Here is a 14,143-nt window from a genome sequence, read left to right on the forward strand (position 1 = left end):
CTTTTAGTGACTCTAACTGCTGCTGAACATTAGTCCTGTAGGGTTACATTACAGCCCGGTTCTGGTTTAACTCTGGACCTCTGGCACTGACTTGTCTGTCTGTCTGTCTGTCTCTCTCCCTGTCTGTCTGCAGAGAGCCCTGTGGGAGCAGCAGGACCCATGTGACAGGAAGGTACCGTTTGTTCCCAGAAGGTTCTCCAGCCTCCGTCAGGTTCCAGCGTTTTCTCGTTTCATCCACGAGAGGTTTGAGCGCTGCCTGGACCTTTACCTGTGTCCCCGCCAGAGGAAGATGAGGGTGAGTTACAGCCAATCAGAACGCAGCACGCCCTGTCTGTCAGCCAATCAGAACGCAGCACGCTCTGTATATGAGGAAGATCTGATCAATAACCCGTCTGTCTGTCTGTCTCTCTGCAGGTGAATGTGAATCCAGAGGATCTGATTCCCAAACTTCCCAAACCAAAAGACCTGCAGCCGTTTCCAACAACACAATCTCTGGTACACACACACACACACACACACACACACACACACACACACACACACACACACACACACACACACACACACACACACACACACACACACACACACACACACACACACACACACACAGACACACACACACACACACACACACACACACACACACACACACACACACACACACACACACACACACACACACACACACACACACACAGACACACACACACACACAGACACACACACACACACACACACGCAGACACACACACACACACACACACACAGAGACACACACACACACACACACACACACAGAGACACACACACACACACACACACACACACACACACACACACACAGACACACACACACACACACAGACACACACACACACACAGACACACACACACACACACACACACACACAGAGACACACACACAGACACACACACACACACACACACACACACACACACACACACAGACACACACACACACACACACAGACACACACACACACAGAGACACACACACACAGACACACACACACACAGAGACACACACACGTTGTCTCGTTGGTCTCTCGTTAGTCTCTCGTTGCAGGTTGTTAGTCTCTCGTTGTCTCTCGTTGGTCTCTCGTTTGTTGGTTGTTGGTTGTTGGTCTCGTTGGTCTCGTTGGTCTCTCGTTGTGGGTTGTTGGTCTCTCGTTGGTCTCTCGTTGGTCTCTCGTTGGCAGGTTGTTGGTCTCGTTGGTCTCGTTGGTCTCTCGTTGGCGGGTTGTTGGTCTCGTTGGTCTCTCGTTGGTCTCGTTTGCAGGTTGTTGGTCTCGTTGGTCTCGTTGGTCAGGTTGTTGGCAGGTTTGGTCTCGTTGGTCTCGTTGCGTTGGGTTGTTGGTCTCGTTGGTCTCGTTGGTCTCTTGTTGGCGGGTTGTTGGTCTCTCGTTGGTCTCTCGTTGGTCTCTCGTTGCGGGTTGTTGGTCTCGTTGGTCTCTCGTTGGTCTCGTTGGTTGGGTTGTTGGTCTCTCGTTGGTCTCGTTGGTCTCGTTGGGTTGTTGGTCTCTCGTTGGTCTCAGGTTGTTGGTCTCTCGTTGGTCTCTCGGGTTGTTGGTCTCTCGTTGGTCTCTCGTTGGTGGGTTGTTGGTCTCTCGTTGGTCTCGTTGGCAGGTTGTTGGTCTCTTGTTGGCGGGTTGTTGGTCTCTCGTTGGTCTGGGTTGGTCTCTTGTTAGCGGGTTGTTGGTCTCTCGTTGGTCTCGTTGGTCTCTTGTTGGTTGGGTTGTTGGTCTCGTTGGTCTCTCGTTGGTCTCTTGTTGGCGGGTTGTTGGTCTCTCGTTGGTCGGGTTGTTGGTCTCTTGTTGGTCTCTTGTTGGTCGGGTTGGTCTCTGGTTCTTTGGGTTGTTGGTTGGTCTCGGTTCTTGGGTTGTTGGTCTCTCGTTGGGGTTGTTGGTCTCTTGTTGGCGGGTTGTTGGTCTCTCGTTGGTTGTTGGTTGTTGGTCTCTCTCGTTGGCAGGTTGTTGGTCTCTTAGCGGGTTGTTGGTCTCGTTGGTCTCGTTGGTCTCTCGTTAGCAGGTTGTTGGTCTCTCATTAGCAGGTTGTTGGTCTGTTGGTCTCTCGTTAGCAGGTTGGTCTCTCGTTGTGGGTTGTTGGTCTCTTGTTAGCAGGTTGTTGGTCTCGTTGGTCTCTCGTTGCAGGTTGTTGGTCTCTCGTTGTGGGTTGTTGGTCTCTCGTTGCAGGTTGTTGGTCTCTCGTTGGTCTCTCGTTGCAGGTTGTTGGTCTCTCGTTGCTTGGGTTGTTGGTCTCTCGTTGGTCTCTCGTTTAGCAGGTTGTTGGTCTCTCGTTGGTCTCGTTTGCTTGGGTTGTTAGTCTCTCGTTAGTCTCTCGTTAGCAGGTTGTTAATCTCTCGTTAGCAGGTTGTTAGTCTCTCGTTAGTCTCTCGTTAGTCTCTCGTTAGTCTCTCGTTAGCAGGTTGTTAGTCTCTCGTTAGCAGGTTGTTAGTCTCTCGTTAGTCTCTCGTTAGTCTGTCGTTAGTCTCTCGTTAGCAGGTTGTTAGTCTCTCGTTAGTCTCTCGTTAGTCTCTCGTTAGCAGGTTGTTAGTCTCTCGTTAGTCTCTCGTTAGTCTCTCGTTAGTCTCTCGTTAGTCTGTCGTTAGCAGGTTATTGGAGGTCACATCAGACATAACAGAAGTCTCTTGTTAGTCTCTCGTTAGTCTCTTGTTAGCAGGTTGTTAGTCTCTTGTTAGCAGGTCGTTAGTCTCTTGTTAGCAGGTTGTTAGTCTCTCGTTAGTCTCTCGTTAGTCTCTTGTTAGCAGGTTGTTAGTCTCTTGTTAGCAGGTCGTTAGTCTCTTGTTAGCAGGTTGTTAGTCTCTCGTTAGTCTCTCGTTAGCAGGTTGTTAGTCTCTCGTTAGCAGGTTGTTAGTCTCTCGTTAGTCTCTCGTTAGCAGGTTGTTAGTCTCTCGTTAGTCTCTTGTTAGCAGGTTGTTAGTCTTTAGTTAGTCTCTCGTTAGCAGGTCGTTAGTCTCTCGTTAGCAGGTTGTTAGTCTCTCGTTAGCAGGTTGTTAGTCTCTCGTTAGTCTCTCGTTAGCAGGTTGTTAGTCTCTCGTTAGTCTCTCGTTAGCAGGTTGTTAGTCTCTCGTTAGTCTCTCGTTAGCAGGTCGTTAGTCTCTCGTTAGTCTCTCGTTAGCAAGTTGTTAGTCTCTCGTTAGCATGTCGTTAGTCTCTCGTTAGCAGGTTGTTAGTCTCTCGTTAGCAGGTCGTTAGTCTCTCGTTAGCAGGTCGTTAGTCTCTCGTTAGCAGGTCGTTAGTCTCTCGTTAGCAGGTTGTTAGTCTTTCGTTAGCAGGTTGTTAGTCTCTCGTTAGCAGGTTGTTAGTCTCTCGTTAGCAGGTTGTTAGTCTCTCGTTAGCAGGTTGTTAGTCTCTCGTTAGTCTCTCGTTAGCAGGTTGTTAGTCTCTCGTTAGCAGGTTGTTAGTCTCTCGTTAGCAGGTTGTTAGTCTCTCGTTAGCAGGTTGTTTGTGTCTCGTTAGCAGGTTGTTAGTCTCTCGTTAGCAGGTTGTTAGTCTCTCGTTAGCAGGTTGTTAGTCTCTCGTTAGTCTCTCGTTAGCAGGTTGGGTTAGCAGGTTGTTAGTCTCTCGTTAGCAGGTTGTTAGTCTCTCGTTAGCAGGTTGTTAGTCTCTCGTTAGTCTCTCGTTAGCAGGTTGTTAGTCTCTCGTTAGCAGGTTGTTAGTCTCTCGTTAGCAGGTTGTTAGTCTCTCGTTAGCAGGTTGTTAGTCTCTCGTTAGCAGGTTGTTAGTCTCTCGTTAGCAGGTTGTTAGTCTCTCATTAGTCTCTCATTAGCAGGTTGTTATTCTCTCGTTAGTCTCTCGTTAGCAGGTCGTTAGTCTCTCGTTAGCAGGTTTTTGGAGGCTACATCGGGTAGTGACAGCAGAAAAACATGAACAAAAGTTTATCAGACAAGTTTTCACAAAGATGATGTAAAGTTGGACACACTCTCTAACTCTGTGTGTGTGTGTCTGTGTGTGTTTTCAGGTGTATCGGGGTCACAGTGGTCTGGTTCGCTCCATCAGTGTGTCTCCGTCAGGCCAGTGGCTCGCCTCAGGTAACACTCCGGTCCTCACAGAGATGGAGAAATAACAAACATCAGTAACTGTGTGTGTGTGTGTGTGTGTGTGTGTCTCTCTGTGTGTCTCTCTGTGTGTCTCACGGAGCTCCGTGAGGTTCTGGGAGGTGTGTGTGTGTGTGTGTGTGTGTGTGTTGTGATTTGAGTGTGCATAAAATTTTATTTGAATGTGTACAGGAAGTGATGATGGCTCAGTGAGGTTCTGGGAGGTGTGTGTGTGTGTGTGAATAAAGTTTTATTTGAATGTGTACAGGAAGTGATGATGGCTCCGTGAGGTTCTGGGCGGTGTGTGTGTGTGTGAATAAAGTTTTATTTGAATGTGTACAGGAAGTGATGATGGCTCCGTGAGGTTCTGGGAGGTGTGTGTGTGTGAATAAAGTTTTATTTGAATGTGTACAGGAAGTGATGATGGCTCCGTGAGGTTCTGGGAGGTGTGTGTGTGTGTGAATAAAGTTTTATTTGAATGTGTACAGGAAGTGATGATGGCTCCGTGAGGTTCTGGGAGGTGTGTGTGTGTGTGTGAATAAAGTTTTATTTGAATGTGTACAGGAAGTGATGATGGCTCCGTGAGGTTCTGGGAGGTGTGTGTGTGTGTGAATAAAGTTTTATTTGAATGTGTACAGGAAGTGATGATGGCTCCGTGAGGTTCTGGGAGGTGTGTGTGTGTGTGAATAAAGTTTTATTTGAATGTGTACAGGAAGTGATGATGGCTGAGGTTCTGGGAGGTTCTGGGAGTTTTATTTGTGTGTGATGGCTCCGTGAGGTTCTGTCTGAAGTCTCGCTGCGGTCCAGGTGGGCGGAGCTGTGAAGAGCGTCGCCTGGAACCCCAACCTGTCTGTCTGTCTGCTGGCTGTCGCCCTGTAAGGACCTGTCTGTCTGTCTCTGTCTGTCTGTCTGCTGGCTGTCGCCCTGTAAGGACCTGTCGGTCTGTCTCTGTCTGTCTGTCTGCTGGCTGTCGCCCTGTAAGGACCTCTCTGTCTGTCTGTCTGCTGGCTGTCGCCCTGTAAGGACCGGTCTGTCTGTCTGCTGGCTGTCGCCCTGTAAGGACCGGTCTGTCTGTCTGCTGGCTGTCGCCCTGTAAGAGCCTGTCTGTCTGTCTTTCTGCTGGCTGTCGCCCTGTAAGGACCTGTCTGTCTCTGTCTGCTGGCTGTCGCCCTGTAAGGACCTGTCTGTCTCTGTCTGCTGGCTGTCGCCCTGTAAGGACCTGTCTGTCTCTGTCTGCTGGCTGTCGCCCTGTAAGGACCTGTCTGTCTCTGTCTGCTGGCTGTCGCCCTGTAAGGACCTGTCTGTCTCTGTCTGCTGGCTGTCGCCCTGTAAGAGCCTGTCTATCTCTGTCTGCTGGCTGTCGCCCTGTAAGGACCTGTCTGTCTGTCTGTCTGTCGGCTGGCTGTCGCCCTGTAAGGATCTGTCTGTCTGCTGGCTGTCGCTAGTATTGCCCTTTGACCCAGACTAGTGTTGACCCAGACTAGTGTTGCCCTTTGACCCAGACTAGTGTTGCCCTTTGACCCAGACTAGTGTTGCCCTTTGACCCAGACTAGTGTTGCCCTTTGACCCAGACTATTGTTGCCCTTTGACCCAGACTAGTGTTGACCCAGACTAGTGTTGACCCAGACTAGTGTTGCCCTTTGACCCAGACTAGTGTTGCCCTTTGACCCAGACTAGTGTTGACCCAGACTAGTGTTGCCCTTTGACCCAGACTAGTGTTGCCCTTTGACCCAGACTTGTGTTGCCCTTTGACCCAGACTATTGTTGCCCTTTGACCCAGACTAGTGTTGACCCAGACTAGTGTTGACCCAGACTAGTGTTGCCCTTTGACCCAGACTAGAGTTGACCTTTGACCCAGACTAGAGTTGACCCAGACTAGAGTTGACCCAGACTAGAGTTGCCCTTTGACCCAGACTAGAGTTGACCCAGACTAGTGTTGCCCTTTGACCCAGACTAGAGTTGACCCAGACTAGAGTTGACCCAGACTAGAGTTGCCCTTTGACCCAGACTAGTGTTGACCCAGACTAGTGTTGCCCTTTGACCCAGACTATTGTTGACCCAGACTAGTGTTGACCCGGACTATTGTTGACCCAGACTAGTGTTGCCCTTTGACCCAGACTAGTGTTGACACAGACTAGTGTTGCCCTTTGACCCAGACTAGTGTTGCCCTTTGACCCAGACTATTGTTGCCCTTTGACCCAGACTAGTGTTGACCCAGACTAGTGTTGACCCAGACTAGTGTTGCCCTTTGACCAAGACTAGAGTTGACCCAGACTAGAGTTGACCCAGACTAGTGTTGACCCAGACTAGAGTTGACCCAGACTAGAGTTGCCCTTTGACCCAGACTAGAGTTGACCCAGACTAGTGTTGCCCTTTGACCCAGACTAGAGTTGACCCAGACTAGAGTTGACCCAGACTAGAGTTGACCCAGACTAGAGTTGCCCTTTGACCCAGACTAGTGTTGACCCAGACTAGTGTTGACCCAGACTAGTGTTGCCCTTTGACCCAGACTAGTGTTGACCCAGACTAGTGTTGCCCTTTGACCCAGACTAGTGTTGACCCAGACTATTGTTGACCCAGACTAGTGTTGCCCTTTGACCCAGACTAGTGTTGACCCAGACTAGTGTTGACCCAGACTAGTGTTGACCCAGACTAGTGTTGCCCTTTGACCCAGACTAGTGTTGACCAAGGATAGTGTTGCCCTTTGACCCAGACTAGTGTTGACCCAGACTAGTGTTGCCCTTTGACCCAGACTAGTGTTACGTTTGACCCAGACTAGTGTTGCCCTTTGACCCAGACTAGTGTTGACCCAGACTAGTGTTGACCCAGACTAGTGTTGCACTTTGACCCAGACTAATGTTGACCCAGACTAGTGTTGACCCAGACTAGTGTTGCCCTTTGACCCAGACTATTGTTGCCCTTTGACCTAGACTAGTGTTGACCTAGACTAGTGTTGACCCAGACTAGTGTTGCCCTTTGACCCAGACTATTGTTGCCCTTTGACCCAGACTAGTGTTGACCCAGACTAGTGTTGACCCAGACTATTGTTGCCCTTTGACCCAGACTAGTGTTGACCCAGACTAGTGTTGACCCAGACTAGTGTTGACCCAGACTAGTGTTGACCCAGACTAGTGTTGACCCAGACTAGTGTTGCCCTTTGACCCAGACTATTGTTGCCCTTTGACCCAGACTATTGTTGCCCTTTGACCCAGACTAGTGTTGACCCAGACTAGTGTTGACCCAGACTATTGTTGCCCTTTGACCCAGACTAGTGTTGACCCAGACTAGTGTTGCCCTTTGACCCAGACTATTGTTGCCCTTTGACCTAGACTAGTGTTGACCTAGACTAGTGTTGACCCAGACTAGTGTTGCCCTTTGACCCAGACTATTGTTGCCCTTTGACCCAGACTAGTGTTGACCCAGACTAGTGTTGACCCAGACTATTGTTGCCCTTTGACCCAGACTAGTGTTGACCCAGACTAGTGTTGACCCAGACTAGTGTTGACCCAGACTAGTGTTGCCCTTTGACCCAGACTATTGTTGCCCTTTGACCCAGACTATTGTTGCCCTTTGACCCAGACTAGTGTTGACCCAGACTAGTGTTGCCCTTTGACCCAGACTAGTGTTGACCCAGACTAGTGTTGACCCAGACTATTGTTGCCTGTATTCAACACACGTTGTGCTGCGAGCTTTTTATCAGAGTTTAAATGTTTAAATGCTGAATGTGTGTTCTGTGTTTCAGGGACTCGGTGGTGTTGATCCTGTCTCCCTCTCTGGCAGACAGACAGGTGGTCCTGTCGTCAGAGCGACTCCTCTCGGCCCCCCAGGAGGCTGACGCTAACGAGGGGGCGGGGCCAGTTACCTGGAGTGAGACGGAGGGGGAGGAGCTTAACCAGGGGATCCGCCTCAAGATACAACACCCCAAAGTAAGAACAGATGCGTGTCTCTAGTGTACCCTAACACCCTTAATATACCCCCAGGATACCCTAACCCCCTAAATATACCCTAACAGCCTAAAAATACCACCAGTATACCCTAACACACTAAATATACCCCCAGGATACCCTAACCCCCTAAATATACCCTAACACCCTAAATATACCACCAGTATACCCTAACACACTAAATATACCCCCAGGATACCCTAACCCCCTAAATATACCCTAACAGCCTAAAAATACCACCAGTATGCCTAACACACTAAATATACCCCCAGGATACCCTAACCCCCTAAATATACCCTAACACCCTAAATATACCACCAGTATACCCTAACACACTAAATATACCCCCAGGATACCCTAACCCCCTAAATATACCCTAACACACTAAATATACCACCAGTATACTCTAACACACTAAATATACCACCAGGATACCCTAACCCCCTAAATATACCCTAACACCCTAAATATACCACCAGTATACCCTAACACAATAAATATACCACCAGGATACCCTAATCCCCTAAATATACCTTAACACCCTAAATATACCACCAGTATACCCTAACACACTAAATATACCCCCAGGATACCCTAACCCCCTAAATATACCCTAACACCCTAAATATACCACCAGTATACCCCATCCATCCATTTTCGTCCGCTTATCCGGTGTCGGGTCGCGGGGGGAGCAGCTCCAGCAGGGGACCCCAAACTTCCCTTTCCCGAGCAACATTAACCAGCTCCGACGGGGGGATCCAGAGGCGTTCCCAGGCCAGGTTGGAGATATAATCCCTCCACCTAGTCCTGGGTCTTCCCCGAGGCCTCCTCCCAGCTGGACCTCCCTCCACCTAGTCCTGGGTCTTCCCGAGGCCTCCTCCCAGCTGGACCTCCCTCCACCTAGTCCTGGGTCTTCCCGAGGCCTCCTCCCAGCTGGACCTCCCTCCACCTAGTCCTGGGTCTTCCCGAGGCCTCCTCCCAGCTGGACCTCCCTCCACCTAGTCCTGGGTCTTCCCCGAGGCCTCCTCCCAGCTGGACCTCCCTCCACCTAGTCCTGGGTCTTCCCTGAGGCCTCCTCCCAGCTGGACCTCCCTCCACCTAGTCCTGGGTCTTCCCGAGGCCTCCTCCCAGCTGGGCGTGCCTGGAACACCTCCCTAGGGGGCGCCCAGGGGCATCCTTACCAGATGCCCGAACCACCTCAACTGGCTCCTTTCGATGCGAAGAAGCAGCGGCTCTACTCGAGCTCCTCACGGATGACTGAGCTTCTCACCCTATCTCTAAGGGAGACGCCAGCCACCCTCCTGAGGAAACCCATTTCGGCCTCTTGTACCCTGGATCTCGTTCTTTCGGTCATGACCCAGCCTTCATGACCATAGGTGAGGGTAGGGCGAAAACTGACCCGGTAGATCGAGAGCTTTGCCTTCTGGCTCAGCTCTCTTTTTGTCACAACGGTGCGATAAATTGAATGTAATACCGCACCCGCTGCGCCGATTCTCCGACCAATCTCCCGCTCCATTGTCCCCTCACTCGCGAATAAAACCCCAAGTTACTTGAACTCCTTCACTTGGGGTAAGGACTCATTCCCTACCTGGAGAAGGCACTCCATCGGTTTCCTGCTGAGAACCATGGCCTCAGATTTAGAGGTGCTGATCCTCATCCCAACTGCTTCACACTCGGCTGCGAACCGATCCAGTGAGTGCTGAAGGTCACAGGCCGATGATGCCATCAGGACCACATCATCTGCAAAGAGCAGCGATGAGATCCCCAGCCCACCGAACTGCAACCCCTCCCCACTCCGACTACGCCTCGATATCCTGTCCATAAATATTACAAACAGGATTGGTGACAAAGCGCAGCCCTGGCGGAGGCCAACCCTCACCTGAAACGAGTCCGACTTACTGCCGAGAACCCGGACACAGCTCTCACTTTGGTCATACAGAGATTGGATGGCCCTGAGTAGAGACCCCCTCACCCCATACTCCCGCAGCACCTCCCACAGTATCTCCCGGGGGACCCGGTCATACGCCTTCTCCAAATCCACAAAACACATGTAGACCGGTTGGGCATACTCCCAGGCTCCCTCCAGGATCCTTGCGAGAGTGAAGAGCTGGTCCGTTGTTCCACGACCAGGACGGAATCCGCATTGTTCCTCCTCAACCCGAGGTTCGACTATCGGCCGAACCCTCCTTTCCAGCACCTTGGAGTAGACTTTACCAGGGAGGCTGAGAAGTGTGATACCCCTAAAATTGGCACACACCCTCTGGTCCCCCTTTTTAAAAAGGGGAACCACCACCCCGGTCTGCCACTCCTTTGGCACCGTCCCAGACTTCCACGCAATGTTGAAGAGGCGTGTCAACCAGGACAGCCCCTCCACACCCAGAGCCTTGAGCATTTCTGGACGGATCTCATCAATCCCCGGGGCTTTGCCACTGTGGAGTTGTTTGACTACATCAGTGACTTCCGCCTGGGATATTGACAATGATCCCCCATCATCCTCCAGCTCTGCCTCTAACATAGAGGGCGTATTAGTCGGATTCAGGAGTTCCTCAAAGTGCTCCTTCCACCGCCCGATTACCTCCTCAGTTGAGGTCAACATTGTCCCATCCTTACTGTACACAGCTTGGAGGTGGCGAACAGTTTTCCAGAAGCACTTTGGTGCCGACCGAAAGTCCTTCTCCATGTCTTCTCCAAACTTCTCCCACACCCGCTGCTTTGCCTCTTTCACGGCAGAGGCTGCAGCCCTTCGGGCCCTTCGGTACCCTGCAACTGCCTCCGGAGTCCTCCGAGATAACATATCCCGGAAAGACTCCTTCAGTCGGACGGCTTCCCTGACCACCGGTGTCCACCACGGTGTTCGTGGGTTACCGCCCCTTGAGGCACCTAAGACCCTAAGACCACAGCTCCTCGCCGCAGCTTCAGCAATGGATACTTTGGACATTGTCCACTCGGGTTCAATGCCCCCCAGCCTCCACAGGGATGCACGCTCCTCCCCGGAGGTGTGAGTTGAAAGTCTGTCGGACAGGGGCCTCCTCCAGACGTTCCCAATTTACCCGCACTACCCGTTTGGGCTTAACAGGTCTGTCCAGAGTCTTCCCCCACCCCCTGACCCAACTCACCACCAGATGGTTATCGGTTGACAGCTCTGCCCCTCTCTTCACCCGAGTGTCCAAAACATACGGCCTCAGATCAGATGAAACGATTATGAAATCGATCATTGACCTTTGGCCTAGGGTGCTCTGGTACCAGGTACACTTATGAGCATCCCTATGTTCGAACATGGTGTTCGTTATAGACAATCCACGACTAGCACAGAAGTCCAACAACAAACAACCACTCTGGTTTAGATCAGAGGCCGTTCCTCCCAATCACGCCTCCAGGTGTCTCCATCATTGCCCACGTGTGCGTTGAAGTCCCCCAGCAGAACAATGGAGTCCCCCACTGGCGCCCCATGCAGGGCTCCACTCAAGGTCTCCAAGAAGGCCGAATACTCCGAACTCCTGTTTGGTGCATATGTACAAACAACAGTCAGAGTTTTCCCCCACAACCCGCAGGCGTGGGGAGGCGACCCTCTCGTCCACGGGGTAAACTCCAACGTGGGGCGCTCAGCCGGGGCTTGTGAGTATCCCCACACCCGCCCGACGCCTCACCCTGGGCAACTCCGGAGAAGAAAAGAGTCCAACCCCTATCCAGGAGTATGGTTCCAGAACCAAGACTGTGCGTAGAGGTAAGCCCCACCAGATCTAACCGGTAGCGCTCCACCTCCCGCACCAGTTCCGGCTCCTTCCCCCACAGAGAGGTGACGTTCCACGTCCCCAGAGCCAGCGTCTGCCGCCCGGGTCTGGTCCGTCGAGGCCCCTGACCTTCACTGCCACCCATGTGGCATCGCACCCGACCCCAACGGTTCCTCCCATAGGTGGTGGGCCCATGGGCCCAGTATACCCTAACACCCTAAATATACCACCAGTATACCCTAACACACTAAATATACCACCAGGATATCCTAACACCCTAAATATACCACCAGTATACCCTAACACACAAAATATACCCCCAGGATATCCTAACACCCTAAATATACCACCACTATACCATAACACACAAAAGAGAACCCCCAGGATACCCTTACCCCCTAAATAGACCCCCAGGATACCCTAACCCCCTAAATATACCCTAACACCCTAAATATACCACCAGTATACCCTAACACACAAAATATACCCCCAGGATACCCTAACCACCTAAATATACCACCAGTATACCCTAACACACTAAATATACCACCAGGATATCCTAACACCCTAAATATACCACCAGTATACCCTAACACACTAAATATACCACCAGGATATCCTAACACCCTAAATATACCACCAGTATACCCTAACACACAAAATATACCCCCAGGATACCCTAACGCCCTAAATATACCCTAACACCCTAAATATAGCACCAGTATACCCTAAATATATCCCCAAGATACCCTAGGCCCCTAAATATACCACCAGGATACCCTACTCCCCTAAATATACCACCAGTATACCCTAAATATATCCCCAAGATACCCTAATCCCCCTAAATATACCCCCAGGATACCCTAGTCCTCTAAATATACCCCCAGGATACCCTAGTCCCCTAAATATACCCCCAGGATACCCTAAATGTACCCCAAATGTACCCTAACCCCTTAAATATACCCCCAGTGTACCCTAACCCCCTAAATATACCCCCAGTGTACCCTAACCCCTTAAATATACCCCCAGGATACCCTAAATATACTACCAGTGTACCGTAACCCCCTAAATATACCACCAGTGTACCCTAACCCCTTAAATATACCCCCAGGATACCCTAAATATACCCCCAGGATACCCTAACCCCTAACCGTGGCGTGTTTTCCTGTGGTCAGGCGGTCCAGCAGGTTTCGTGGCATGCTAAAGGCGACTACGTGGCCTCGGTGATGCCGGACCACTCGAGCAACCTACAGGTTCTGATCCACCAGCTGAGCCGGCGCCGCAGCCAGAACCCCTTCAGGAAGAACAAAGGGCTGGTGCAGTGCGTATCCTTCCACCCCGTCAGGCCCTACTTCTTCGTGGGGACGCAGCGCTCCGTCCGCATCTACAACCTCGTCAAACAGGAAATGACCAAAAAACTACAGGCCAACTCCAAGTGGATTTCCAGCATGGCCGTCCACCCCGGAGGTAAAACTAAACACATATATAGATAGAGATAGATAGATAGATAGATAGATAGATCGATCATGTGATCTTCCTGTAGGTGATCATGTGGTCTGTGTCTGTAGGTGATCATGTGATCTGTGTCTGTAGCTGATCATGTGATCTGTGTCTACAGGTGATCATGTGATCTGTGTCTACAGGTGATCATGTGATCTGTGTCTGTAGCTGATCATGTGATCTGTGTCTGTAGCTGATCATGTGATCTGTGTCTACAGGTGATCATGTGATCTGTCTGTAGGTGATCATGTGATCTATGTCTGTAGGTGATCATGTGGTCTGTGTCTGTAGGTGATCATGTGGTCTGTCTGTAGGTGATCATGTGATCTGTGTCTACAGGTGATCATGTGATCTGCGTCTACAGGTGATCATGTGATCTCTGTCTGTGTCTGTAGGTGATCATGTGATCTCTGTCTGTGTCTGTAGGTGATCATGTGATCTCTGTCTCTGTCTGTAGGTGATCATGTGATCTGTGTCTGTAGGTGATCATGTGATCTGTGTCTGTAGGTGATCATGTGATCTCTGTCTGTGTCTGTAGGTGATCATGTGATCTCTGTCTGTCTGTAGGTGATCATGTGATCTCTGTCTGTGTCTGTAGGTGATCATGTGATCTGTGTCTACAGGTGATCATGTGATCTGTGGGAGCTATGACTGCCGGCTGAGCTGGTTCGATCTCGACCTCTCGACCAAACCTTACAAGATGCTACGGTACAAAACCCCCAGAATGCTTCAGTACACACACAGTAATACACATATTACACACACAATAATACACATATTACACACACAATAATACACACAGTAATACACATATTACACACACAATAATACACATATTACACACACAATAATACACATAGTACACACACAATAATACACACAGTAAT

At 50.5% G+C, this 14,143-nt stretch overlaps 1 protein-coding gene across 1 annotated transcript in view; it reads left to right on the plus strand.

Annotated features, from left to right (window-relative positions):
• bop1 (BOP1 ribosomal biogenesis factor) overlaps nt 1–13,964 on the plus strand; it is a gene marked incomplete at both ends in the record, with an annotated part of 16,089 nt that extends 2,125 nt beyond the window's left edge. The window contains 8 exon segments of the mRNA XM_028572799.1: nt 134–295; nt 415–495; nt 4,006–4,075; nt 4,274–4,309; nt 4,860–4,956; nt 7,824–8,007; nt 12,932–13,223; nt 13,880–13,964. Coding sequence (XP_028428600.1) covers nt 134–295; nt 415–495; nt 4,006–4,075; nt 4,274–4,309; nt 4,860–4,956; nt 7,824–8,007; nt 12,932–13,223; nt 13,880–13,964 — 1,007 coding nt within the window.
• Nucleotides 13,965–14,143: the final 179 nt, after the last annotated feature.

Source organism: Perca flavescens, unplaced genomic scaffold, assembly GCF_004354835.1.
Source record: "Perca flavescens isolate YP-PL-M2 unplaced genomic scaffold, PFLA_1.0 EPR50_1.1_unplaced_scaf_83, whole genome shotgun sequence".
Taxonomy (NCBI): domain Eukaryota; kingdom Metazoa; phylum Chordata; class Actinopteri; order Perciformes; family Percidae; genus Perca; species Perca flavescens.